A 27,553-nucleotide genomic window follows, 5' to 3' on the forward strand; every position below is an offset into this window, starting at 1 on the left:
GCCCCGGGGGCGGGGAGGGGCGGGGCCAGGGCAAGGGGCGGGGCCTGAGCTGGACCAGTGATGGGGCGTGGTCAGATTATGGGTGTGGTCAATGGGGCGTGGTCATCTTATGGGTGTGGTCAATGGGGCGTGGTCTTGCCATGGGTGTGGTCGGTAGGGCGTGGTCGCGGTAGGGGCTCGCGGGTGCACATCGGGCGCGGAGGGATGTGGAGCTCTCAGGGTGATGGGACCATCGTCACCCCCTCCTGACCATCACGGGTGTCCCCACTCACCATGGTGTCCCCAGCTGTGCCAGGCCACTCCCATGGGCAGGGCATGGGTGTCGTCTCACCCGCCACTGGCCATCACGGGTGTCCCAACGTGCTCCAGGCTGTCACTGTGGTCAGGGCACAGGTGTCCCCATCTGCCCTGGACTGTCACTCTGGGGCATCACATGGGTGTCCCTCATTCCCATGCTGTCACCATGAGATAGAGCATGGACATCTCCCTCCATCCCCAGGTCACCACCATGGCAAGGAACATGGACACATCCTGTGTCCCTGCTTTCTAACTGTGGGATAGGGTATGGATGTCCCCTTTGTTCCCCACACCGTTACCATGGGCCAGTGCATGGAGGTACTGTCATCTCCCAGGCTGTCACCAAGGGCAAGCACAGCCCCTTTGGTCCTCAGGCTGTCACCAGGGGACAAAGCATGGACATGTTCCTGCAGCCCCAGGCCACTGCTGTGAGTCAGAGCACAGACCTTTCCCTGGGTCCCAAGGCTGTCACACTAGGACAGGGCAGAGATGTCCCCCTGACAGCCCAGGACATTGCACAGACCTCCCCCTGGGACCACAGCACTGTGGGAGAAGACATGGGCAGCTCCTGGGTCCCCAGGCTGTCCCCCATCTCTCCCGTGTGTCCCAGGGCCATGACCATGCAGTGGGACAAGTGACATCCCTGGACCAAGGGCCCAGCACGTTTCCAGGCTCGTGCAGTGCCACGGGTGGGGTTGACCCCTGCATCTATGCCACCGCCACGGGGAGGGGACAGGGACATGAGACACGGGATGGAGGCAGAATCCTTTAAAAACTTGTCCTTTATTAGTCTGTCAGAAGCGAGTCCCTCTGTATAGGGCGTCCCACCCAGTTATAGCAAAGTGAGCAACGTGAAGGGACCGAGCCCCTCCTGCCCGCGGCCCCCCCCAGAAACCGGGGGGAGAGCGGGGAGCGGGCTGGGGGCCAGGCTGCCGGGGCCATCCCTCCCCGCACTGCCCCCGCCGCCGGGATCCCCTTCCCTCCGTCCCTCCCTTCCTCCAATGTGGGGTGCCCCTCATCCTACCCCCCCCCGGGGGTCAGCTCTGGGGCTGGGGAGGGGCGCGACAGCCCGGGCCCCCCCAAATCCCGCAGAGAGCGATAGCACCAAGGGGGACGGCTGCTCCCCGCAGTTTATTCCGCGCTCCCTGCCGGGACCGAGGGGCGGGGGGGACGGACGCTGCCGGGGAACGCGGGGTCCCTCCGGAGAAAGCGGCCCCGGGATGGATGGGGGGGTCCGGGGCTTGGGGAGGGGATGTTCTCAGCTTTGCTTCGGATTTACATTCTGGACCATGCAGTAGCACCAAAGTTCATGAGGTCATCGGTGACGGAGCGTTACTTCCGCTTCCTCCCGCAGTACTTCCCTGCTGCGCAGCCCACGCCGCCTGCGATGGATGGGGATGCTCGGGATGAGCTCTCCCTGCAGCCCCACAGCCCGGCCAGGGAGGGGAGAAGGGCAGCGGGGCGGGAGCAGCCCCTGGGAGCGGGGGCCGTGCTCACCTCTAAAGCCCAGGGCACCCAGGGCTCCTCCGTAGGGCTTGGGGGGCTTCCCTGCGGGGCGAAGGCACAGCGGGGTGAGCCGGACCCCGTGGGGACACGGACCCCCCCACCCCAAAACGCCCCGGGGGGGCGATGGACACTCACCACCAAATCCCAGCTGGCCGCCGACCCCACCTGAAAGGAGAGCGAAGCCCTCAGCCCCCAGCAGGCACCCCCAGTTCTCTGCCCCGCACCCCCAGCCCAGCCCCGGAGTCCCTCCCCGGTCCGTGTCCCCGTGAGCCGGCCGGACACCGGCTCAGGGTGTGTGCTGAGGTGCCGAGCCGAGGCTGATACCTGGAAATATCGGTGACACGCCGAAGCCGGGAACTCCAACCCCTGGGGAGAAAGCAACAGCCAGTGACAGCCGGTGACAGCAGTGCCACCCTAGCCTGGACTGGGCACATCCTGGGCTTGCATCCCTTGCTTACTCCAGGGACAGGAGCTGGTGCAAAAGCCACTGTCCCCATGCTGGCAGCCCTCTGGCTTCCCCGTGCTCTCCCAGGCAGCCGCGTGGCCAGCAGGGAATGGCAGCAGCGTGGGGTCAGCAAGCAGCGATGAGTGTGACAGCAAAGGGGACACACTCCCACCCCAGCCCCAAACTGCAGCACTCATGTGGCTGCAGCACCCCAAAACCTGCGCGTGGGAGAGCCCCAGCGAGGGTGAGGAGCGTGAGCACAGCCCTGGGAATGTGGATGGGGACAGGGACTGGAGTCACTCCTCCAGCCCCTCTGGCTGTCCCTTACCTGGCTTGGGAGGTTTCCCAGCAGCTCCTGGATACAAGAGTCCCATGTCAGAGAGGGGCACCAGTGCAGCCCCTGCCCGGACTTGCTGCCCCAGGGCCACAGCCCAACCCTTCAGGAGGGAGCCAGAGGGTCCCCAGAGGGGACTTGCATTTCCACGTGTTTGGGACATGGTACAGTACCATGCCCTGTTCCCATGGCATGGGCGAGGCTGGTGCTATGGCCCTCAATCCCTGCTCAGCAACAGCATTCCCTTGGGATCACACCCTGGCAACAGGGCAGGTGGCAAACATAGGATGGGGCACAAGGCATGGTGACAGTGTGGGGTGGAGCTGTACTGTGAGACCAGGAGGGGACAGAAGTCACCTCTAGACTCCCTTTCCTCTGCTGGCACACCTCTGCTGCTCCTGCAGCCCAGCCCTGGGGAGCCCCCATGCCAGGACCAGCAGCACTCACCGAGCCCACCAACTCCAAGGCCACCAACTCCGAGCCCACCGACTCCGAGACCACCTGTGAGGAAGAGCCCAGGTGAGCACCAGCAGGGACAGGCAGTGGGACAGTGTCTGCTCACCCAGTCCCAAGCGTGTCTGTGCTTCCTGGGGCAACCCTACTCCCTCCATGCCCAGGGGGAGCATCACAGTGCCTGCATACCTCTGGGAAAGCATCCCTCTGCCTGCCCATCCCTACTCCCTGAGCCAGCCCCTGCCAGCACTTACCTGGGAGGCCACCAACCCCTGGGACTCCAACCCCGGGAACACCTGCCAGAGAGACACCATTAACCCCTGTCCCCCCAGAACCTGGCACCCCCAGCTCAGAGCACCCCCAGCCAGGGCCCAACCTGCTGGGGTGGCCCTGGCACCCATGCTGGGAGTCCCCAGCACCCATCTCACAGCACCCAGAGGGGCTTCAGCCCCTGCATGACACATGCAGAACACTGTCCCCAGCGAGTCCAGGGTGGGGGGATAGAGGTGGCACTTTGCACCCATGGGTGACAGCACACCACTTTTCATGCCTGGGCCATCGGGCACCGTGGGCACGCAGGGGACACGAAGAGAGGTCAGCACCCTGATGGCCACAGGAGGAGAGTGCTCAGGGACAGTCCGAGGTGGCCCTGTGGCAGGGGGCAGGGGTACGTACCGAATTTGGGAGGTTTAGCACCAGGCTGCACCCCTACTTGGGGGATGCCTGCAAAATGAGTGAGGACCCCACAGTTAGGACAGTCACCCCTGCACCCCTTTCATGTGCCACCACCCTCCATCCCACCCTGCCACCCTTCCACGTGGCTCAGTGGCTTTCAGCATTCCCAGCCACCACTGTCCCCAAGCAGGGTGTGACAAAACATACCTGCCCCGGGGAGGATGCCAGTTCCAGGTACTCCCACCCCTGGCACCAAGCCGGGCACACCACCAACGCCAGGCACCACTCCAGGCACTCCGCCCACGCCGGGCACCGCGCCTGGCACCCCAGCACCTGTGGGAGATGGGGGTGAGGCAGTGTGGGGTGAGCCCCTACTCATGTGGGATGATGTGCCAGGCCTGGGGTGCCCACCACCAGCATCCCCTGGACCAGTCTGTGCCACAGCAGAGCTAGCAGGGAGACCCCAGATGTCCCCTGGGTTTGACCAAGGGACTCCCCAGGCAGACTCACCGAATTTGGCTGCCTTGGCTGCTGCTTTGGCTGCTGCTGCTGGACCTCCGACACCTGGGCAGGGACAGCAAGGGGGGGTCAGTGACCCTGGGGGGTCCTCCCAGCAAGCCTGGGCAGAGCCCATCCCTGAAGCCTTGTCTGCATCCCCCCAGGGGACACCACTCTGGTTCTCCTCAAGCCTTTCCCACCCCAGAACTGTCCCCACACCAGCCAGGCTGTCACCACCAGCCTTCCTCCTCCTCACCTGGGACACCTCCAACACCAGGAACCAGGCCACCTACTCCAGGAACAAGGCCACCCACGCCGGGAGCAAGGCCACCCACGCCAGGAACAAGGCCACCTACACCAGGAACAAGGCCACCTGCTCCTGCAAGGAGAGAAGGAAGGACTGAGGCTTCAACTCAGGAGGAAAGGTGGTAGAAGGAGTTAGATGAGAAAGCATGGCAGGCTGGGGGAGGGTGAGGGTGCATGGATAAATAGGTGGATGGGTGGATGGTGGGTTGGATGGATGGATGGATATGAGGCTGGATGAGGAGTGGTTAAAATGATGGTGGGATGGATGGTGGGTTGGATGGATGGATGGATATGAGGCTGGATGAGGAGTGGTTAAAATGATGGTGGGATGGATGGTGGCTTGGATGGATGGATGGATATGAGGCTGGATGAGGAGTGGTTAAAATGATGGTGGGATGGATGAATGAATGGATACTGAGATGAATAGGGAGTGGTTGAATGGATGGTGGAATGGATGGCTATGAATGAGATGCAGGAATGGTTGAATGGATGGTGAGGTGGATATGTGGATAGATGGATGAATATGTGGATAGATGTTGCGTTACTGAATGGATGAATGGTCGGAGGTACAGATCGATGGACAGAGAAGGGACAGATGGACACTGAGGTGGCTGGTGGTGTGGCTGGGTGGGTAGAGCGGGTGTGGATGGACCAATGTATGGGAAGGTGTTTGGATGGTGAACTCGAACCCTCCATGGGGCTCAGCTCTCTGGAGAGCAGCCCTGCCACAGCCAGAACCCCATCCCACATTCAGCCCTACAGGGAGCTCATCCCTCAACCGACCCTGAGGGACCCTGGGCACTGCCAGGCCTCAGCCCCAACAGAGGAGCAGCCTGGGGTGGGGATGAGCAGGACACAGGACACGTGGGATAACCCCGGAGAGATCCCAGCTTACCGTACTTGGCTGCTTTGGCGGCTGCTTTGGCAGCGGCTGCCGGACCTCCTGGGGGACAGGGGAGTGACAGGATCAGGACGTGTTCAGCCAGCACCGCTGGGGACATCCGAGCATCCCTTGGGCACCGTCTCACCTGGAACACCGACCCCGGGCACCAGACCGGGCACACCGACACCGGGCACGCCTACTCCAGGAACCCCGACACCAGGCACACCGACTCCAGGAACACCGACACCGGGAACGCCAACACCAGGAACGCCGACGCCGGGAACGCGTCCTGCTCCAGGACAGAAGTTCAGGGATGTGTCCGAGGGGGCAGACTCCACAGCAGGAATCCCACTGACTTCCACAGCACTAGGGTGTCCCCCCTCTCCTGTGTGCCAAGCCCCTCCTCCCTCCCGGGGACAGCCGGTGGTGACAGTAGTGACTCACCGATCCCTGCTGCTTTCGCTGCAGCCTTGGCTGCGGCGGCTGCTGCTGCTGGGCCACCCACTGTGGGGACACAGGGGACACAGTCAGGGCACTGTTGAGGTGGGTGTCACCCCACCGGCTGGTGACAGCCCATCTGCTCACCTCCAACACCAGGCACGACACCGGGCACAACACCGGGCACAGCACCGGGAACGCCAGGCACACCAGGAACGCCTGGGACACCGGGAACTCCAGGAACTCCAGGAACACCAGGAACGCCAGCGATGCCAGGAACGCCAGCTCCTGCAGAGAATGAGAGAAGAGGAGTCAAACCTCAACAGCTGAAAGGTGGGACCTCTCCTGGCTCTGCTTTGGGCATCATGTCCCAGAGAATGGAGCATCCATGGCCTGGTGGAGGAGAGATCCCAGTGGGGCAGGGAAGGAACAGTTCCCTGTACCACTACACCCGGTTGGATGCATTTCAGGATCCCACCAGGTTTGGCGGACAATGACCTCGAGCCCGACACATCACTTACCGAATTTAGCTGCCTTTGCTGCTGCTGCTGCCGATGGCACCCCTGGGGACAAAGGAGACAGGGACCCTCAGCCACCATGGCTACACAGAGCCGGGCCATGGGGACAGGGCTCCTGGAACAGTCACCTGCCACCCCGGGGACACCTGCGACGCCGGGCACTGCCCCAGGGACACCTCCAACTCCAGGTACCAAGCCAGGGACACCTCCCACGCCGGGCACGAGGCCAGGGACACCTCCAACACCGACACCAGGAACACCAGCACCTGCAGGGAACCAGAGGGGACAAGTCAGAGCTGGCTGCAGGAACAGCTCAGAGGTGGCACCTGGCAAGGCTCTGTCCCATCATTGTGCTCCAGGGGGACAAAGCATCCATGGCCTCATCCAGGAGAGTTCCCAGTGGGCTAGAGCAAGGATTACTAGACCCAGGTGGATGTGTTTCTGAGCCCCACCAAGGTTTTGGAGAGCAGTGACCCTGGGACGTGGTCCCTGTGCCCTAATGGCAGCAAGGCTGAGTCCCCGGGCACCAGATCCTGCAGCAGGTCTGCGGCTGGAAAACAAAATCCTAGAATTCATTTTAAGTCTAAACCCATGAGCTGGGGCTCATCATTCACACCCACAAAGCAGCCTGGGGAAACCCGAGAGAGGGAGAAGGTCCTGCCCTGGGGATGGAGCCCAGGCCAGGAGGAGGAGCTGGGAGCTGGGCTGAGCATTTCCCCATTCACCCTCAGGAATGATCCCAAGGGACATCCCCTGGGCACCCCCGGGTGTGAGGGTGGGCAGGGTGGGCAGGGCAGGCAGGTGTCCCAGCGCTGGGCTCACCCCGCTCAGCACTTACCGAACTTAGCTGCCTTTGCTGCTGCTGCTGCCGATGGCACCCCTGGGGACAAAGGAGACAGGGACTGTTAGCCACCATGGCCACACAGAGCCGAGCCATGGGGACAGGGCTCCTGGAACAGTCACCTGCCACCCCGGGGACACCTGCGACGCCGGGCACTGCCCCAGGGACACCTCCGACTCCAGGTACCAAGCCAGGGACACCTCCCACGCCGGGCACGAGGCCAGGGACACCTCCAACACCGACACCAGGAACACCAGCACCTGCAGGGAACCAGAGGGGACAAGTCAGAGCTGGCTGCAGGAACAGCTCAGAGGTGGTACCTGGCAAGGCTCTGTCTCATCATTGTGCTCTGGGAAGCAGAGCATCCATGGCCTCATCCAGGAGAGACCCCAGCGGGGCTGGGCAGGGATCAGCCCAGTGACGTCTTGCCAGGAAGTCACCAGCACAGGGACCACCGTGACCCTCATCCTCACAGGGGCCCAGGATGGTCCTTGTCACAGGGCCATCAAGCCTTACAGCCCAACAGGCCATGGAGGAGATGTAGTTGGGGCTCCCCAGTAGGGGTCTGGGAGCCTGGGCACTGGTCAGACTGGGCAGCTTCCCAGTGCAGTGACAGCCTGGACCTGCTGGTACACATTAGTGCCACAGGGACAAGCACCAGGTCACTTCTGCAAGGGCTGATGCCAGAGGGCTTTGTCCTCATGGGCTCTGCTCAGCAGAGACAGCTCAGCACAGAGCACCCACTGCTGAGTTCCTCCCTGAATCCCTGAATCCCATCCTTCCCTGGGCTTGTGGGGAGACTTTTTGGACAATGTATAGAAGAGATGGACATCAGCAGTTTAACTCTGAAAGGAGAGCTGCCATCAAACATAGCTCCACATGGAGATTCCCGAGGCTCCTTGTGGAGATTCCTTGGGATCCACAGCAACAATGAAGGAGAAGGTCCTGAGACCTGGCAAGGAACCTGCTGACTCTGTTTTATGGAAAACATGGACCCCTAATGCTGTGTGGTGCTTCAGGACTAATTCTGCCTCCTCCCTGAGCTGTTCTTCAGACATTCCTGCTGCTTGGCCATGTCCCTTGTCCCCACTGGAGCTCCTTGGAGGTGATTATACCTGATGGTTCCCATCATCCCACCGATTCCAATACATTCTGGAAGGCAGTGACACTGGGCAGGAGCCCCTCTGGCAGGGATCTCTGCCCTAATGGCAGCAAGGCTGAGCCCTTGGACACCAGATCCTGTGTCAGGTCTGCTGCTGGAAAACAGATTTGGTACAAAATCCAAGAATTCAGATCAAATCCAAAGCCATGAGCTGGGGCTCATCGTACACTTCCATAAAGCAGCCTGGAAAAACCCTGGAAAGGGAGAAGGTCCTGCCCTGGGGATGGAGCCCAGGCCAGGAGGAGGAGCCGGGAGCTGGGCTGAGCGTTCCCCATTCCCCTCAGGAGTGATCCCAAGGGACATCCCCTGGGCACCCCCATGTGTCAGGACAGGCAGGGTGGGCAGGGCAGGCAGGTGTCCCAGCGCTGGGCTCACCCCGCTCAGCACTTACCGAACTTAGCTGCCTTTGCTGCTGCTGCTGCCGATGGCACTCCTGGGGACAAGGGAGACAGGGACCCTCAGCCACCATGGCCACACAGAACCGGGCCATAGGGACAGGGCACCTGGAACAGTCACCTGCCACCCCGGGGACACCTGCGACGCCGGGCACTGCCCCAGGGACACCTCCGACTCCGGGTACCAAGCCAGGGACACCTCCCACGCCGGGCACGAGGCCAGGGACACCTCCAACACCGACACCAGGAACACCAGCACCTGCAGGGAGCCAGAGGGGACAAGTCAGAGCTGGCTGCAGGAACAGCTCAGAGGTGGCACCTGGCAAGGCTCTGTCCCATCATTGTGCTCCGGGGTGCAGAGCATCCATGGCCTCATCCAGGAGAGACCCCAGCTGGGCAGGGCAGGGATCAGCCCAGTGACTCTGCCAGCAATTGCCAGGAAGTCACCAGCACAGGGACCAGTGACCCTCATCCTCACAGGGGTCCAGGATGGTCCTTGTCACAGGGACATCAATGGTTTAACCATCAAAGGAGAGCTGCCATCAAGCATGGGATTTGCAGTGATTATGATGGAGAAGGTCCTGGAGCCTGGCCAGGTACCAAGTGCTGGCTATGCCTTTGGAGTAGCACGTGGACCCAGCCACATGTGAAGACTCAGGGTCACTTCTTCCACCCCCCTGTTCCTGAGCTCCAGGTCTCCCTGCTGCCTGGCCATGTCCCTCATCATCATTGGAGCTCTTTGGGGGTGGTGGTTATACCTGATGGATCCCACCATCCCACGGGATCCCACTGATCCCACCAGGTTTTAGAACCCAGTGACACTGGGCAGGAGCCCCTCTGGCAGGGATCTCTGCCCTAATGGCAGCAAGGCTGGGTCATTGGGCACCAGATTCTGCAAGACGTCAGCTGCTGGAAAACAGATTTGGTGCAAAAACCAAGGTTTCAGATCAAGTACAAAGCCAGGACTTTATACCCACACCCACAAAGCAGCCTGTAGAAACCCTGGAGAGTGAGAAGGTCCTGCCCCTGGGATGTGGCCAAGCCCATTAAGAGTAGCCGGGAGCTGGGCTGAGGGTTCCCCATTCCCCCTCAGGAGTGACCCCAAGGGACATCCCCAGCCTGGGCACCCCCATGTGTCAGGGCAGGCAGGGGTCCTGGCACTGGGCTCACCCCGCTCAGCACTTACCGAATTTAGCTGCCTTTGCTGCTGCTGCTGCCGATGGCACCCCTGGGGACAAGGGAGACAGGGACCCTCAGCCACCATGGCCACACAGAGCCGGGCCATGGGGACAGGGCACCTGGAACAGTCACCTGCCACCCCAGGGACACCTGCGACACCGGGCACTGCCCCAGGGACACCTCCGACTCCGGGTACCAAGCCAGGGACACCTCCCACGCCAGGCACGAGGCCAGGGACACCTCCAACACCGACACCAGGAACACCAGCACCTGCAGGGAACCAGAGGGGACAAGTCAGAGCTGGCTGCAGGAGCAGTTCAGAGGTGGCATCTGTCATGGCTCTGTGTCATCATTGTGCTCCGGGGGGACAAAGCATCCATGGCCTCATCCAGGAGAGACCCTAGCGAGGTAGGGCAAGGATTACTAGACCCAGGTGGATGTGTTTCTGAGCCCCACCAAGGTTTTGGAGAGCAGTGACCCTGGGACGTGGTCCCTGTGCCCTAATGGCAGCAAGGCTGAGTCCCTGGGCACCAGATCCTGCTGCAGGCCTGCTGCTGGATAACAAAACCCTAGAATTCATTTTAAGTCTAAACCCATGAGCTGGGGCTCATCATTCACACCCACAAAGCAGCCTGGGGAAACCCGAGAGAGGGAGAAGGTCCTGCCGTGGGGATGAAGCCCAGGCCAGGAGGAGGAGCCGGGAGCTGGGCTGAGCATTTCCCATTCCCCCTCAGGAATGATCCCAAGGGACATCCCCTGGGCACCCCCGTGTGTCAGGGCAGGCAGGGTGGGCAGGGCAGGCAGGGGTCCCAGCGCTGGGCTCACCCCGCTCAGCACTTACCGAATTTAGCTGCCTTTGCTGCTGCTGCTGCTGATGGCACCCCTGGGGACAAAGGAGACAGAGACCCTCAGCCACCATGGCCACACAGAGCCAGGCCGTGGGGACAGGGCTCCTGGAACAGTCACCTGCCACCCCGGGGACACCTCCGACGCCAGGCACCAATCCGGGGACACCTCCGACTCCAGGTACCAAGCCAGGGACACCTCCCACGCCGGGCACCGCCCCTGGAGCTGGAGGGAAGCACAACAGTCAGACCCACCACAAAACCTGCACTCTGCCACTGGTGGGGACATGGTCTGTGCCATGGTCACAGGACACTCTGGAGCACCGGCTTTGTGGTTGGCTCCTCACACGTGCTAAGGCAGCTCCTCAGGGAACCTGGGATGCACCCGGGATTTTGATTCCCGGCTCCCTACACCCGGCTCCTGGCCACCCAGGATCTTGAGGACTCCCAAGGTCCCCCAAGGCTGTGGCTGTACATCCCAGCTGCCCCAGGGCTGCCACGTTTTCCCAGAAAGCTCCAGTGAGTGGTTTCCTACTCCCTTTTCTCCTACAGAACAGCCAAGGAGGGGAGCAGAGGAGATCTGCATCGCCAGGAGCATCCCTGCACTGGGGAAGGACAGCTCAGCACAGACACCATGTCCTCAGAGACCCTGCTGGCAGCTGGCACAGCAAACCCACATCTAATGTAGAAACCGCGTGTGATGGGGATGCTCTGCCCCGTGCCAGGCTGCTGCATCCCGAGGGGCCCGGCAGCCCTCAGTCACTGCTGGAAAAGTTGCTGGGGCCGGGCCAGGGGGCTGGGAGAGCACCCCAGCGGTGGGATAGGGGCTGCTGGGGCAGGTGGCATCGATGCACAGTTCTTCCCTGTCCCGAAATCCGAGGCAGCACGAACTCACCAAGAGCTCCTGCCTTCGCCGCCGCCTTCGCCGCTGGTCCTCCGACTGCCGGGATAGCGGGAGAGAGTCAGGGGTGTGGGATAAGGGAAGGAGACCCTCCCCGAGCCCCAGGGCACAGCCCTCTCATCGCCTCACTTCCAACTCCTGGCACGCCGACTCCGACTCCGGGTGCGACTCCCGGGATGCCGCCGACGCCGGGCAAGATCCCAGCTCCTGTCGCAGGGCACAGAGAGCACGGTCAGCCCAGGATGCGGGGACACAGCCGGCACTGCCGGGGCTGGCAGGGATGGAGGGAGGCGGGGAGGGGAGGGAGCAGCTCCCTGCTGGGAGGATGGGTGGTGTTTGTGCCACACAGGGCCACTCACCGAGTTTAGCTGCTGCCTTCGCTGCTGCCGCCTGAGCTCCGACCCCTGCAGAGGGACACGGGCAGCCGCTGAGGTCCCCAGAACATGCCCACCTCAGCTCCCCCACCCCACAGGGACCCTGGGGACCGGGCACTCCTGCCAGCATCTGTCCCCCTCTCCTCTGGGAGGTGATGCTCCCTTCACTCTGTCCCTGCGGTCCCCAGACAGCCGGGCAGTGCCCCACACCCCATCCGGCCAGCAAAGTGACAGGGTGCCCGGTCCCCTGCCATGCCCGTGCCAGCCCCCATCCCGAGGCTGCAGGCTCGGAGTGTACCTGTCCCGGTGGGGTATCCTGCCTTTCCTGCCAGGAGGCCGGCTCCTATCCCGCCGGGCCTGAGACCTGCAATCACAACAGAGCGGCAGGGCCGGGTCAGGCACGGCCGGGAAAGGACAAGGAGACACACAGAGCAGCTCCCTCGGATCTCCTCCCACAGGCGCCGGAGGATGCGAGGGGATGCCAAAGCTAGCTCCTCCCCACTTGAGATCCCAGTTCAACTATCCCTGTCTGGAGCTGGAGTGACTCAGGATTTGTCCTATGGATTAACATCTCCCAGCCTCGCGGATGCCAGGAGAGTCGAGTTGCTCCCAGGCAGGTCCACAGCCGTGGGCAAGGCACGTGGTTCCCAAGGGACCTGGGAATGGGATGTCCCTCATGCCACCCCCAGGGTCGGTGGCCACGAGGTCACGGCAGCAGGACACACAAACTCACCACAGGGCAGCTTACCATTGGTGTAGGGCAGTCCATAGCCACCTGGGGACGAGAGGAGAGGAGAGAAGGGGAGGTTAGCACCTGGCTGCTGCTGGCTGTGTCCCCTGTGCCCCACGGCGTGGCCCCGCCCTGCCAGGGCTGTGCAGCACCAGCCCCAGGGGCTCCTTCCATGGTGACAGTGAATCCTCCGGGATACAAACCCCCGTGGTGGAGCTGGCCCAGGAGATGCTGTTCTCCCTCACCTTGGAAGCAGAGACTGAAAGCGCCGCCCCCTCTGAGCCCTGGCCGAGGGCTGTGGCGCCTGAAGCTGGCTGTGCAGGAGCCTCCCGTGACCCTGCTCCAGCGAGGGGTCCCCCGGGAGCCCCACGGCAAGAGCTGTACCCAGCTGGCTGCGCCCTGGCCAGCTCCAAAGGAAAGGTTTTAATTGGAATCAGGGCTTGGGAGCCTCGGCTGAAACGTGACCTCGTTAGGAGGTCGGTGCGAAGGGCTGGGGAGGGATTACGAGCTGGAACATCGAGGCCAGGGAAATGTCTCCTTGCGAAAGAGCCGGATCCCAGCGCTCGGAATGGCGCAGGGATGCCCCTGACTCAGTGGGGACCCTGGGCTGGGGAGCCAGCGGCTCGCAGCTGCCATCACTGCTGGCAGCAGCCCGACGCTGCCACATTCCTGCTGGGGACACCTCGAGCTGCACGCAGGGTGGGGGGTGTCTCCCAGCGAGGGGGCCGTGGGCAGGGAGGTGGCTGTGTGCAGCCAGGATGGAATTACTCATGGCACAGCATCTCCTCGAGTGCCGGATGCTGTCCCCTCCCAGCAGCCAGCATGTGGGGACCAGATTTCCCTCCATCCTGCCAGGCTCTCCCATGGTGTTCCACACCAGCATGGCGGTGCTGGAAGGCTCACAGGGAAGCTCGCAGGGAGCTGTGCTGGGTTTCCCCCACTTTGAGAGCCACCCTTGCCCATCCTGGGGCACCTTATCAGCACCTTGCTCCCCCTGCAGCTCTGAAAGGGGTGACCCTCACAGAGATGACCCCAAGGGCCAGGAGTCCAAGCCTTGGGTCTCCAAGGGTTTTGCTGGTCTAAGTCCAGCTCCACACCACCCCCAGCTGGGTGGGAAAGCAGCCCCTGCCTTGGGGTTGTGCCCTTGGAGGTGTCACCAGCACTGCCATGGGGACACACTGGGAAAGGCTCTGCACATACTGATGTCACCCAAGCACAGCTGGACACTGGGGAGTGCTCCCCATCCCTACAGCATCAATGGGACCCTGATCTTCAGCCACCTCCAGCAAGATGGGTGACCCTGGGGCCACCTCCTGAGTGGGGACAGCACAGGAGCAAATCATCCAAAGAGATGACTTTCCACTGAAAATGTTATCTATCCTGCTGTCCGCTCATCCCCTCTCAACTGGGACCTACTGCAGCAGGGACAGGACAGGGGACACCCCGTGTGTGACAGTCCTGGATCCATCTGCAACATCAGCACAAGAGTCTCCACAGCCAGCATGATCTGTCCCTGCACTGCCAGCCTCAGGCCTTTAGAGGTGACACACTGACCCCAGGAAGGTCTGGGGTGCCAGGTGAACCCCAGCTGGGGACGCCCCCACTGTCCTGCTGGTCCCTGCACCCACAGGGCTCCCTGGCCATGGGGTGGGTGTCCTCCCCTGATGGATTTGGTGAGGGCTGCCTGGGAGGTGGGTCAGGCTGGATGCCTGTGGGTCACCAATGGATGGAGCCAGGCACAGCTGGCAGTGTGTTCTGCACCCTGGGCACCCCAGGAAAGGCAGTTTAGGGTTGGGATCCAGACAGGATCTGCCAGCAGCAGGGCTGAGTCTCCTTAAGGATCATAACTCTGCTCTGCGGGAGGAAACTGGAGCAGGTCAGAGATTCCTTCCACTGCTCATGGCCACAGGCCCTGCTGGGGGGAAGCCGGCAGAGCTGCCGGGGCTGGAGCCAGGGTGGGATGAGCCAGCGTGGGATGTGCTGGGCTGGGATGTCCTCCCCTGGCCAAGGCTCTCCTGCCTCCAGCAACTTGTTTGGGTGAGTGGGGAGATGCCTGTGGGTCTCCAGTGCCCTCCCCAGCACCCCAGGGATGGGGGCCCTGCCCGGATGTGGCTGCCATCCTCCTCCTTGGGATACCCTGGGGAGCGCTGAGGTGGCAGCATGGCCCCTGGAGGGCACAGAACCTGCCACTGTCCCTCTGTGGGCACAGCAGAGCTGGCACCTGGCACAGGACTGGGAGGGGAAGGTGACCGGGGCAGCCCAGGCTGGGAAAGTAGTGCTGAGCTCCCCGGGATGCCCTGGGCTGGGGCTGAGCCTGGTCTAGAGGGGCAGTGAGGATGCAGACCTGCCTGGAGCCCCCCTCGGCTACAGCTCCTGCAGCTGGGACACCTGGCCCAGGTGAATGCCCAGCACAAGCCCAGGAGCCACAGAAACCACACTGTCCCTGCAAGGGCTCTGTCATGTGCCAGCAGGAGCTGGCAGGGACATCTCAGGGTGACCTGGCCTAGAGCATGTTCCCAGAACCTGACCCTTCCTACCTTACAACAGCTGGAGAGAGGCACCGCACTGACCACATGAGCAGGGGGCAAAACCAGGGGCATCGCCCTGGGGCTACCACAGGCAGGGCACAGCAGAGCCCCTGGCTCTGTCCTGCTATCCCAGGGCCAGCACGGGCACTGCCAGGTCCAGGGGACCCTTGGGCACCGCGCCTCGGCCCCGGGGAACGGCGGGTCCTTGTCCTGACACTGCTGGGCATCCTTCACCTGCAGCCCCGCTGGCTGTGGAGCTTACCTGGGAGCTTAGGAGCTTTGATGGGATACCCCAGAGGGACACCGGGCTGCTGACCTCCAAAACCTCCCAGTCCTGCAAAGCCAACAGCAGACTCTCACCTGGAGCCCGCGCCTCGGCTGCCACCAGTCCTGGAGGGAGAGGAGTGCCCCAGGGCACCCCAGGAGAGGAGAGCGGGTGGCTCGGGAAGCCCTGAGGCATCTTCTGGTGTGGGGAGACCATGGCTGTGAGGAACAGGCTTGGGAAGGAAGAGAAGGACAGGCAAGAGAGACGGGACACTCACCAGGGATTCCTCCAAAGGCTCCAACTCCTAAAAGGAAACACAAAGACACCTGTGTGAGCCCTAGGCTGCTCCTGGAGGCCTAAATTAGCCTGAGTGGGTTCAGCTGCAGGTTGGCTTCACTGCCAAGTGCCCTGTAGGGCTGTGATCTCAAAGGATGGGCTGGGGGGACTGAGCTGGAGCCAGGACTGAACCCACCCCAGTGCTCCTGGAGGCTGAGGGGACCTACCTGGGGCTTTTGGCTTGACTCCAGCTCCAGTGGGGACTCCGGGCAGCACCCCAACGCCAGGGAAACGAACACCTGGAGCAGAGACCAGAGGGCTGAGCCAGAGCCTCGTGATATTACTGGTGCCCAAGGCCCTCACACCCAGCTCCCAAACCCCTGTCACCCATCCCTTGTCACCCAGGGCACCCTCATCCTCGGGGCCTTGCTGGGACCACCCTGTGCCAGCCTGCCTGCATCTCCAGCTGCCAGGAGGGGTTTGCTCCAGGCTGGAGCTGCCTGAGGAGCAGATTAGGAATCTGCAGGGAACATGGCACTCAAGGGGGTGACAGCAAAGCCCCAGCCAGGCCTGGGCAGTGCTCTCTGCCCTGGTGGTGCTAGGTGGCCTGGGGCCAGCTGGGGCTCTCCAGCCCTCCAGGGGCAGCAGACAGTGTTTTGGCCTCGCAGTCATTCGGGTTGGATTTTTGGGTTTTGAGTTTCCTTTTGGTTGGGTTTGGTTTTTTTTTTTTCCCCCTCTTACAAATGTCTTTCATTATAACTCGAGCATTTGCAGACATGGAAAAGACATTCCTGACCAGCAACACTCGGACAGTGTCGAAACATCTTGTTTTCACAAGTTTTCCTCCCCCAAATTACTTTGCACTGAGGAATTCCTCTCTCCCGCCACCTCCTCCCCCTCCTTCCCACGCCGCCAGCCCTGGTGGCTGTGCCAGCTCCTCTCCCGGTGCTGCTGCCGCCTGCTCCCGCCAAGCTTGGCACGGGACGGAGGTGCCGGGTCCCCCCTAGCCTTTGGCACGGTGCAAATGTCACTGTGACCTCTGCCAAGGGGTTTGGAAACTGTAAGGGAGCAGCGGGAGGCAGGCGGGCGGCAGGGCAGGGTGCTCTGCCCACGGGGGGTGCTGGCAGGGTGGGGATCCTCCAGGAGGTTGGGGCGCTGCTGACAGGGTGGGGATCCTCCCGGAGATTGGGGTGCTGACAATGGGGTGGGGATGCCCCAGGAGGTTGGGGTGCTGCTGGCAGGATGGAGATCCCCCAGGAGGTTGGGGTGCTGACAGTGGGTTGAGCACCCCCAACTCACCTGCGCCGGGGAGCACGCCGCCCGGAAAAGCTCCAGGAATCCCAGCACCTGCAGGCAAAGAAACGCAGGGATGAGGAGCCGGCTGGAGTCGCTCCCCGCCCCGGCCCCGGCTCCGGGGCCGTCACCTACCTGGTATTTTAGGGGGTTTCCCTGCCGCGCCAAGGCCGGGCTGCACCGCGCCCGGTACCACGGCACCTGCGGGCAGCAGAGACCCCTGAGCCCCGGGCTCCTGCCCACCCCGGGGACAGCTCTGCCCCAGGCTCGGCTAGGCTGGGAGCGAGGGGTATTTCCTACCTGTGGGGACCCCGAGGCCACCGGGACCACCAATTCCACCCACGCCTCCAATGCCAGCACCTGGGGGCATTGGGAAGAGCGGTGTACCAGGGGGAGGTGCCACCGCTGGGCTACGGGTGGCCAGAACGGGGCCAAGGAAGGGACAAGCTCAGGAGGGCTCTCGGGGGGCAAAGAGGACACCCTGAGGCAGTCCCAGGGGTGTGTGCCCCGTATGGGCACAGGGACCAGACAGCTCTGTGGTCTCTGTGAGCTCCTGGGGGCTCCTGGGGGCTCACTTTGGCCAACTCCCCCTACCTGGGTCCCTCCGAATCACTGGGGGGCCCAGTGAGAGCATCAGCTCCTGCCTGCAGCCCCCGGCTCCATGGGGAAATCTGTCCTGGCCCAGACCCCCGGGGACACCAGGAGTCCCTGGGGGTGCCCAAGCCCCGCTGCTGCCTTGCCCAGACCCCCCAGCACTCACCAGCTTTTGCAGCAGCCTTGAGCGCCGCGGCCGAGGCGGCTCCCGGGAACACCCCCCCGGGAAAGGCACCTCCGGGGAACAGCCCCGCAGCACCTGCGGGGAGAGCAAACCGGCGTCAGCATTCCCAAAAAACAGCTGCCAAGAGGGTGTGCTGCCCTCCACGGCGGGCACGGGGGGTGGTGAGCTGTGGGGCTGCGTGGCAGTGCCAGGGCTGGCGTTAGGCTGGGCGAGGCGGCGTTAGCAGGCACTGCCCTGTCCTGCATCCCCTAAATTCCTGCTCCCATCCACGTCCCACCTGGCACACACGGCACCTGCCAGCCCTGCTGTGGGTGCTGACAGCCCTGGAGCCTCTGGCTGACCATCTGCAGGCACTGTCCCTCTGCTGCAGGCCCTGCAGGGACCCCAGTGCCTCCTGTCCTGCGGGGTCACCCCACTGTGGGTGATGCCATCATGGTGTGGCCCTCAGGGCTGCCTGTTGGGTGGCTGCAGGTCTGAGAAGGGCACCCAGCCCGGATGGGACCCACCCAGCAGGCTATGGAGAGCTATGGGGACAAGGGACATGCTGTCCCCAAGGTGGGTCTCTGGGGACATGGCCTCGGGGGTGGCCCAGAGCAGGGCTGGGCGGTGCTGGGTGCTCACCTGGCTGCAGGCCAAGGGGACCAAGCCCCCCAAGTCCTCCGACCCCTGGAAAGAGAAGCGGGGTGAGGAGCAGCCCAGGCCCAGAGGATTCCCTGGGGCACCATCCCCATGGGACAGGAGCACGGCCCAGGGACAGACCCAGGGACAGGCCCAGGGACAGGTGACAAATGTCCTCACCAGCACTCAGGCCCTGCATCCCATCCCCTTCTGCCTCACCCACCCCCCACCCTGCCGGGCCGCGAGGGGACGGAACCAAAATGTTTATGGCTGAGGAATGAGTCCCTGGGTCTCCGGCCAGCTCTGCCTTCCAACATCTGGGGCTCATCAGCCCTCGCTCCCTCCAGGCGCAAATTCCAGTGCCGCTGGCTCCGGGCGCGGACAGCGCTCCGGCTGGGCCTTCGCGGCCGCCCCGCGTTTGGTTTTAATTACGCCGAAATAAAGGGCCTTGTTTTTCTTTCCACGAGCTGAAATCCGAGCGAACGGAGGCTGCCGGCCCCTGCCTTGGGCTGCAGCTCCCACTGAGCAGCAGGGCTGGCTCGGGGGGCCGGGGGTGTGGGGTGTCACTGCCCTGGGCGCAGTGGGGACACCTGAGTGGGCATAGAGGGACACCAGGGTCTGCCTAGAGGAGCATCTCTGCGTGGGGATCAACAGGCACTGGGCAGAGAGTGCCAGGACAAGGGGGAATGGTTTGAACCAAAAGAGGAGAGATTTAGATTCAATGTTAGGAAGAAATTCTCCGTTCAGGGGGTGGTGAGGCCCTGGCACAAGTTGCTCAGAGAAGCTGAGGCTGTTCCATTCCTGTCAGTGTCCAAGGCCAGGCTGGATGGGGCTTGGAGCAACCTGGGATAGTGGAAGGTGTCCCAGCCTGTGGAAGGTGTCCCTGCCATGGCAGGGGGTGGGACTGGATGAGGTTTAAGGTCCCTGCCAGCTCAGGCCATTCTATGATTCGGTGATCTCCCTTGGCCCCAGATGTTGCACATTCAGTCCCTGCTGCCCCAGGCTTGGTGCCATCCAGCTGTGCATCTTCCAGCTGTGCATCCTCCTGCCAGCATCTCCCCTCTCTCCCGGTGATGTCCCCTCTCTCCAGCATCCCTAGGCCACGCAAAGCCCAGCGTGGGCTGCAGGAGCTCCTGCAAAAGCTGCTCAGCCCCCATAGCAGGCGGGCAGAGGCACTGCCAGCTTCCCGCCAGGACTTTGGCTCCTGGCTTTGCATCTCCTCCAGGAGCTCTGGCGCAGCTTTGCAGGCAGCAAGCACCCCCAGAGGGTGGTTTGGGGGTGCTGGGGGCAGAGGGCAGCGTGCCGAAGCAGGGGGTGAGGGAGGGAGGCTCCTGGAGGCTGTGGCAGGGTTAGTGTGGCAGGGCAGGGCTGGGTGTGCCTCGGCCAGGGGACACCCCTTGGCCACGTGGGAGCAACATGGGGGCAGCAGTGGTTGGGAAATATCCCTGCCACTGGCGTGGCTGGAGGTGGTGAGAGCCAGGGAAAGGCTTCTTACCTGGTTTGGGAGGTTTTCCTGCAGCCCCGAGTCCTAGGGGAGAGGGAGCAGAGAGGGGTCAGAGCCATCCTCCCTGTGAGTGTCCCCAGGGAGGGGACACGTGTGGGACAGGGACACGTGTGGGACAGGGACACGACAGACCCCCTGCCCAGCACCAGGCAGCTCTGCTGGACATCCTGCCCTGCTCCCCAGCCCAGCACAGCCTGGGCAGAAGTCTCAGCACTCACCTGCTCCCAAACCTCCAAGTCCAGCACCTGCGAGCAACAGCACAGTCTGAGCACCCAGCACCCCTGGGAGCACCCAGCACCCACCCGGGGGTCCCTGGGGAGGGTCACAAGGGTGCAAGGGGATGGGCCATCCCCCCTGGGATGTCCCCAGGTCACAGGCTGTGACCTCTGAGCAGCTCCCGTGGGCAGGGCTGGGCAGGGTGTGGGTGCCAGCCCTGGGCTAAGGGCCCCCAGGGTAGGTCTGGCACTGCCCCAGTCCTGTCCCCACACCCTGGAGCTGATGCTGAGTCCATGCTGAGCAGCCAGACAGGTGTCCCCATGTCACCTGATCCCAGCTGGCAGGTCCCCAGCCTTCCACGGTGTCTCAGAGGCATTCAGGGCCCCTCCAGGCACCTGACCATGCTTGCAAACAAGGTGATGTCCCCTCCCAGAGGTGCCTGGGTCCCCTTACCTGGGAAAAAGCCTGCTCCTGGGACTCCCCCTCCCGGGATAGCACCAGGGACCCCTGCAAGAGAAGAGACCCTGGTTAAAACCCTCCCAGGGGACAAAGGCAGGGGGTGGGGGGCAGTTCCTGGGTTCCCTGCTGCTCCCTCTGGAGGGGTTAGGATGTGGAGAGCAGCTCCCTGCCTTCCCTTGCATCCCTGTCTCCCCAGAGTGACAGTGGGGACAGGGCTGGGAGGTGTCCCCGCTGGAACCCAGGGGTGGCACCTGGGAGGAGGTGTCAGCAGGACTCAGTCCTGCACAGGAAGGAGGGACATGGGGCTGGCTGCTGTCCAGCTCTGCTTCCCAAATCCTGTCCCATGGCACAGCCAGGGCTGTCTCAGTCACCTCCATCCTCATGTGGCTCTGGGGGTGGGTCCAGGCATGGCCACACATGTGGGGCTGTCCCAGTTTGTCCCCAGGGTCCCTGCTGGTCCCAGCCAGGCCTGAGCATCCTCTGGGGCTGCCCAAGGATCCTTGGATGTGCTCTGCCCACTGAAGTGCCAGTGGGAAGAGCCAGCTCAGGCCATCAGGGCTAGGGTGACAGACTGGGGTGACACTGCTGAGGCTACAGAACCTCCCTGGCATCCCTCTGCCCATCTGTGTGACACTGATGTCACCACCCAGGTGCCAGCACGTGCCAGGGCATCTCAGCTCATGCTCAGAGGCCACAAGAAGGATTTTAGCTGGTTTGGATGCTGGCAGGGGAGTGTCTGCTGCAGGTCACGAGGTTGTCACCCCCAGCTGGTCCCACCAGGGCCATGGCTGGGCTGGGGGCTTGCAGGTGGGTTGGGGACACAAGGGGACTGCAGTGCAGAGGGAAGCTGCACTCCTGGCACCGGGGGAGGGGCTGTGGTGGGGTTGGCAGGACAAAGCTAGGCAGGGGGGCTGCTGGCTGTGCTGCCACAGGGGATGGGCTTTGGGGGGGACAGACACCGAGGACCCTGTTGGGGTGTGGCTGGGACATGAGGACCTGCAGTGGCCTCCCAGCACCCCTGCCAGGCTGGGGGGGACCCAGCAGCCCTGGAGTGGGGTGGATGCAGTGGCACCACCGAGGGGCTGGGCAGTGCCCAGGGGGTGGGCAGGTAGTGCCAGAGCCCGAGGGGACAGGCAGGTGGCAGGGCTGGCACACCAAGGGGAGGAAGGGCACATTGTGCTGCACATCTCCATCGCAGATGTGGGGCAGACTCTGGGGATCCCCCCTGGCTGTGCCCCAAACATGCTCTGCCCCACCAGTGGCAGGGATGAGGGTGTCCCCTGGGCCCTGCTCACATGTCCCTCACCCTGGGCAGCAGGGATAGACCCCCCAGCCCCTGCAGAGGAACACTGGGGTGCACTGGGGTGTCAGGACACACCCGTGTGGGACAGCAGGGTCAGGCTGTGTGAGCACAGGACATGTTGGGACACCAGGGGCAGGAAAGGACATCCCACAGGGATGGGGACAGGGATGCAGGGAGAGGAGCCCTGCCAGGGCCCATCACACAGCCCCAGTGTCCCTTGGACAGGGGGGGACACGAGCTCAGCCATGGCCCAGCCGCTCTCCCCCGCTGGCCCAGCCCAGCCCGGCCCCCGGCCAGGGGGTGACAGAACAGCTCCTTTTCCCGGCACATTCCCCGCCCACACCACCCCCCAGCTTGGATAAACACAACCCCAACTCCTTCCTCGCTTCCAAACAAACTCCAAGTGTCTGCACGCCGCCAGCTCTCCCCTCCCAGCCCCACTGCCACTGGGAGCCAGTGCCAGGGGCATGGCCAGGGACCTGCACGGCACAGCCAGGGACTGTCCCCCACCCGGGAGGGGATGCTCAGCCCCCACTGTGCTGCCCAGCCTCAGGCAAGGTCCCTGGTGCTGGGGTGATAATGGGGTACCCAGGCTGACCTCCCCTACCCCTCTGTCACCCTGTGCCAGTGCTGCCTGATGGACACCCCCGGGGAAGCTGGGACAAGGCAGGATTTCTCACAGTGTCCCTGTGTGGGGACTCTAGACATGTTCAGGTGTCACCTCCCCACAGCTGCCAAACCCATCCCTTCATCATCATCATCATCATCATCATCACTCTCCTGGGGCACAGGAAGTCCAGGCAGGAGGATCCCACTGTGGTGACACTGTCAGTGTCCCCTCTCCAGGCATGCCCAGGCGCCATCCCAGAGCCAGGACACTGTGCTCATCCCCTGGACACTTTTCGGGAGGATTGCAGAAGATGTGCAGGTCCATCTGCCATGTCCATGCCCAGATCAGGAGCTGGAGGTGCTCAGCAAGGCCTGGCTGGAGATGGGGTGGCTCAGAGGCAGTGGGCTGGGTGGCTGGGTGGTGGCGCCTTGTGGCCTTGTGGGGACAAACCTTTCCCTCAGGAGCTGTCCCTGGCCAGCTCTGCTGCCAGGCACGGCTGGATCTGCACTATCCTGGAAGCTCCTTCCCAAGCTGCTCCCCCAGAGCCCAGCTCGGGGCTGTTCCCTGCTGCAGGCGCTGCTGGGGTAGTCTCTCCAAATCCCCCTGCATCTCCATCCCTCCCCCTGGCAGCACCACCGAGCACAGGTGCTGGTGACAGCCCACACACGGTGACACTGTGACCACACTGGGCCATCTCTGTCTGTCCTTGCCCAGCCTCAGGGGCAGCAGGTCCCAGCCCAGTTTGGGGTCTGCATGCTCCCATTTGTCCTCTCCACCCATTCCCTTGGCACATCAGGGAAGGGGAAACTGAGTCAGCAGCTTCCCAGCACTGGAGGAGCTCTGTGCTGCCTCTGCTCTGAGCCTGCCAGGACCCTGGGAAGGGGATTTTCCTGGGCTCCCAGCCTGACTCCCGTGCTGGGCTGGCTGTGAGCCTGCATCCCACCCCAGGGATAGCTTCTCAATCCAGGGGCAGGAGAATTCACACCCACTGGTGCAGCCCCAGCTGTGGTGGGGTTTGAGCCTTGGAGGTGCTCAGGATCTGCTGTGGAGTCTCCTTGTTTATAGGAATGGGATGTTTTCCCCCCACAGCTCCATCCACAGGTGTGGATATCCGCGCTGCTCGCTGCCGGCGCTGCTTCCGATCCCCTTTGGATCAGCTGCACCATTTCTGGCTGCACCACTGCTTGCACCTCCCGTCTCAAGCCAGAAATGCAGAGGATTTCTCTGTGCCAGGGGCTCTGAGACCAGGCTGGAGAATCCACCACAGCACACCCTCGTGCCTCACCCTCTGTCTGCGCCCGTGGGCACTCGCTCCCAGAGGAGCCTCAGCGCAAAACCACCAACATTTCCCCTCTTTCCTCATTCCGCTGTTTTCTTTTTCTTGGGAGAAAGTTATGGAAACATTCAGTCTCCAAGCGACTTTGAAGCTGTGCTGCATCCCGGGCCGAGCTCGCTGGTAGCAGCTCGGGGGGAGCGGGGGGGCTGCTGCCGAGGTCTGGCTCCTCTCCAGCCCCCCTGAAGCTCCAGCTTTCATCTCCGAGCGCTGGCAGACGAGCTGCACCCTGCCAGTTGTGCGGGGAGGGAGCAGCCCCAGCAGGCCAGGCGCCGGCTGGGAAGGGGAGATGCCATCCCAGCCCCGCCCTGGGGACTCGGAGTGTCCTCGGAGCGTCCCCATAGCACCAGGCTGGGTGCCAGCACACCTAATGCCTGCCCCGCTGCACCCACCAGAGGTGCTCCCCGTGGGCCTGGGACCTCCCCGGGGTCCCTCTTGTCCCTCCTGGGGGTGTCACTGCTGGGGGATGTCACTCTACCCAGGAGGGGATGGATACCCCAGATGCTGGGACAGCCTGCAAGTGGCACTTGTAGGGAATCACCTTCCCCATACAGTGACATGTGTCTGGCTCTGCAGGTCCCCACGGTGCCAGCACAGCTGTGGTCCCCGGGGACAAATCCCCCGGGGCTGATCCTGACCCACTGCTGAGGGTTTCCTGAGTGCTACCAGCTCAGCCCCGTGCCACTGCTCTGAGGGGACAGTCTGGGTATGAAACCCTCAGCCCTGGGATGTCTCAGGGCTCCCTCACCTGCCAGGCTGGTTTGGAGCTGCACAGGAGGATGCTGCCCTGAGCCCTCTCCACCCAGCACCCTGGGATCCCCTTTCACCGTGCCACCATGCCTCTGTGCCAGCTCTGTCCCCTGCTGCAGTGCCAGGAGCAGGGCTGAGACACCAGGCTGCAGAGACACTCCATGGCAGAACCTTCTCCGGTGTCCCACCAGCACTGGGACCACCTCCAGGGTCAGCTCACCTCCTCTGTGAGGAGGCTTGCTTCCCAAACCAGCAAACACCCCTGGGATCTGAGGCTGGAGTGTGGCCAACAGTCCCAAACCACTGGGGAACTGCTGCAGGGTCTCATCCGGAGTCCAAAGTCCTCCAAAGGCTGTCCCAGCTGGCCACGGCTTGAGGGATCAGAGCAAAGCCACCAGGGCTCAGCAAGCCAGCGTGGAGCATCAGTGCTGGAGATGGAGAGTGCCCGGGACTGAGCACATCCCACCCAGCACCCTGACAGGATCAAGCACCGACAGCAGCTCCCAGCTCGGGGGTCCCACTGCATGTACAGCCAGGCACGGGCAGATGGAGCTGCTGAGGACACTGCCCTGGGTGACAGGTGGCCCAGCCTGCCTTCGGGATCCTGCCGCCTCTCTTCCTCCGGTCCTCAATCCTTTCTGTCTGACGAGCCCCACATGACAGCCCCGACACCAACTCCATGGCCGGTGGTGGCTCTGCCCATCACATGCTCCCCGTGGCACAACCACACAGCTCTCTAGAGGTGACTGTCCCCTCCCTGGTGATTCTGTCCCCTCCTCACAGCCCTCTGCCCGGCTTGGACTCTGAATCTCTGCTCAGCTTCTCGGCCTGAACCTGAAACAGGGGCTGGTCACCTGGCAGGCACCTGCTGTGATGGCCGGGCTGTGTCGCACGCCTGGGACACACACCCTGCGCTGACCAGCCTCTGTCACACGGCTGGGACACAGACCCTACGCTGGCTGTCACCTCCCCTCGCCATGTGCCGCACCTGGTGTGCGCGGGCTGGGGTGTCACCCAGCCCTGGGGCCGCGCTGGGACAGGGACCCGCCGCTCGTGGCAGCAGCGCGGTGAGGGCGGTGTGAGGCTCCCCCGCAGCCCCAGCCTGCGGTTCGGGCGGGTCGGGCAGCTCTGCAGCTGCAGCAGCCCCGCGGCTGTCACGGCCACACACTGAGCAGCAGCTCGCACACAGCGGCCGCGGGATTCTCCCACCCACCCTCAGCTCCCGCTGCCATCGCACCGCGGGGTGACAGCTGCCACCTCCGCCGGCCCCACTTGTAAGTCCCGTGGGAGTTCGGTGGCCAACCCTGCTGTCCCGCCTGCGTGTTCCTGAGCCTTTCGTGCCTCCAAGCCTCTCATGTCTCCAAGCTTCTCGTGTCCCCAAGTCTCTGCTGTCTGCTGTCCCCAAGCCTCTCACAAGGACGCAGCCCCTCGCAGCCTCACCCTGACAAGTGCTCGGCGCAGCGGTGCCGTTCCCGACGGCCCCGTGTCACCAGCCTCGGCGACATCCCATCCCACCCGGGCACGGCACACGCCACTCGCCGGTTTGAGGAGCAAAGAGCCCTCCGCGGAGGTGGCACCCGGCTGGATGCCCACCCGCCCTCGGGGGTGTCCCCAGGGCAGGGCAAGGCGGGTGGCTGTCCCCGCTCCGGGCCGCGCAGCCGGGGGCAGGAGAAGGGCTGCCCGGAGGGTGGGGATGTCGCAGCCCCGGTGCCCTCGGAGGGTCCCCGCAGGAGCGGAGCGAAGCGCTGGCCAGGGGGCCGGGAAGGAGCCTTTCGTTCCTTACCTCCTTGCTGAGTAGCCGGGAGGATGGAGAGGAGGAGGAAGACTCCGGGGAGGAGGGGTGCAGCTGCCTGCCTTGCCATCTCTTGAAGCAATGCCCCCGTGCTCCCGCGGGCTGTGTGTTTTATCCCAGAGCTGCTTAATTGTTGCTTCCAAGGATGCGAGGGGAAGGGGAGGGGGGGTGAGGAGGGAGGGGAAAAGGAGCGGGAGAGGGGGGAGAGAGGCACAGGACACTACGTCATGAGGAAAGGCCAAACACACACGAGCCTCTCCCGCCGATTGGGCTGCCTGCTCGGGGAGGGATTTTTTTTCCTTTTCCCCTTTTTTTTTTTTCATTTTTTTCTTTTTTTTTTAATTCCTCGCTGCTCTCTCCAAGCCGGCGCGTCTCTGCCAAAAAAGCTGGAAGAGGGGGGCAGCTGCCAAGGCAGGCGGTGGGGGAGGACAGGGGGACTTCGCCCACCGGCACGGGGACCACGGGGGTTTAGGGTGACGGGTGGGTGTCGCATCGCGGCTGCCACCTGAGGGGTCTCGCATCCCGGGTGGCACCGGGGGGTTTCGCATCCCAGGTGGCACCTGCCCGAAAGGGGAGTGGGGGGCAGGTGGGGACCGACGGGTGAAGGGATGGGGGTGTCCGGAGGTGCAGGCGGGAATTCGGGGGGTGCCGCTCCAGCCGCGGGGCGCGAGGGAAGGGACAGGCCCGGTGCCCGGTGCTGTGCCCGGTGCTGTGCCCGGTGCCAGTGCCCTGTGCGCGGAGGGCGGATCTCGGTGCTGGTACCGTTGCCCGGTGTCCGAATCCCGGTGTCAATGTCCGGTGCCCGGTTCCGGTGTCAATGCCCGATGTCCGGATCCCAGTCAATGCCCGGTGCCCGGTTCCGCTGCCGGTATCTGGGTCCCGGTGCCCGGTGCCCGTATCCTGGTGCCGGTGCCTGTGCCCAGACCCCGGGTCCCAGGTCCCGGTGCCGGTGCCCCGACCCCAGTGCCGGTGCCGGATCCCGGTGCTGATTCCCGTGTCCGCCGGCGGTGGCCGTTAGGTGGCGGGCGCGGGGTGTGCGGCCGCCGGC

General features: G+C 63.6%; 1 protein-coding gene across 1 annotated transcript; it reads right to left on the bottom strand.

Moving 5' to 3' along the window:
- Nucleotides 1–1,061: 1,061 nt before the first annotated feature.
- Nucleotides 1,062–26,673, bottom strand: ELN (elastin). Its single transcript, XM_085078090.1, is given in 40 exon segments — nucleotides 1,062–1,679; nucleotides 1,795–1,845; nucleotides 1,939–1,968; nucleotides 2,128–2,169; nucleotides 3,030–3,083; nucleotides 3,290–3,331; nucleotides 3,711–3,758; nucleotides 3,918–4,043; nucleotides 4,221–4,274; nucleotides 4,465–4,587; nucleotides 5,410–5,457; nucleotides 5,543–5,686; nucleotides 5,842–5,901; nucleotides 5,983–6,123; nucleotides 6,357–6,398; nucleotides 6,482–6,619; nucleotides 7,192–7,233; nucleotides 7,317–7,454; nucleotides 8,748–8,789; nucleotides 8,873–9,010; nucleotides 9,938–9,979; nucleotides 10,063–10,200; nucleotides 10,772–10,813; nucleotides 10,897–11,001; nucleotides 11,671–11,883; nucleotides 12,036–12,080; nucleotides 12,349–12,414; nucleotides 12,799–12,825; nucleotides 15,571–15,642; nucleotides 15,851–15,877; nucleotides 16,077–16,148; nucleotides 17,149–17,196; nucleotides 17,278–17,343; nucleotides 17,443–17,502; nucleotides 17,903–17,995; nucleotides 18,542–18,586; nucleotides 20,034–20,066; nucleotides 20,261–20,287; nucleotides 20,712–20,765; nucleotides 26,497–26,673. Coding segments are annotated over 40 exon segments (2,907 nt in total). The 5' UTR covers nucleotides 26,576–26,673; the 3' UTR covers nucleotides 1,062–1,629.
- Between the last annotated feature and the right edge of the window lie 880 nt (nucleotides 26,674–27,553).

The sequence above is a fragment of the Lichenostomus cassidix genome, chromosome 19 (assembly GCF_008360975.1).
Source record: "Lichenostomus cassidix isolate B80296 chromosome 19, HeHo_3.0, whole genome shotgun sequence".
NCBI lineage: Eukaryota > Metazoa > Chordata > Aves > Passeriformes > Meliphagidae > Lichenostomus > Lichenostomus cassidix.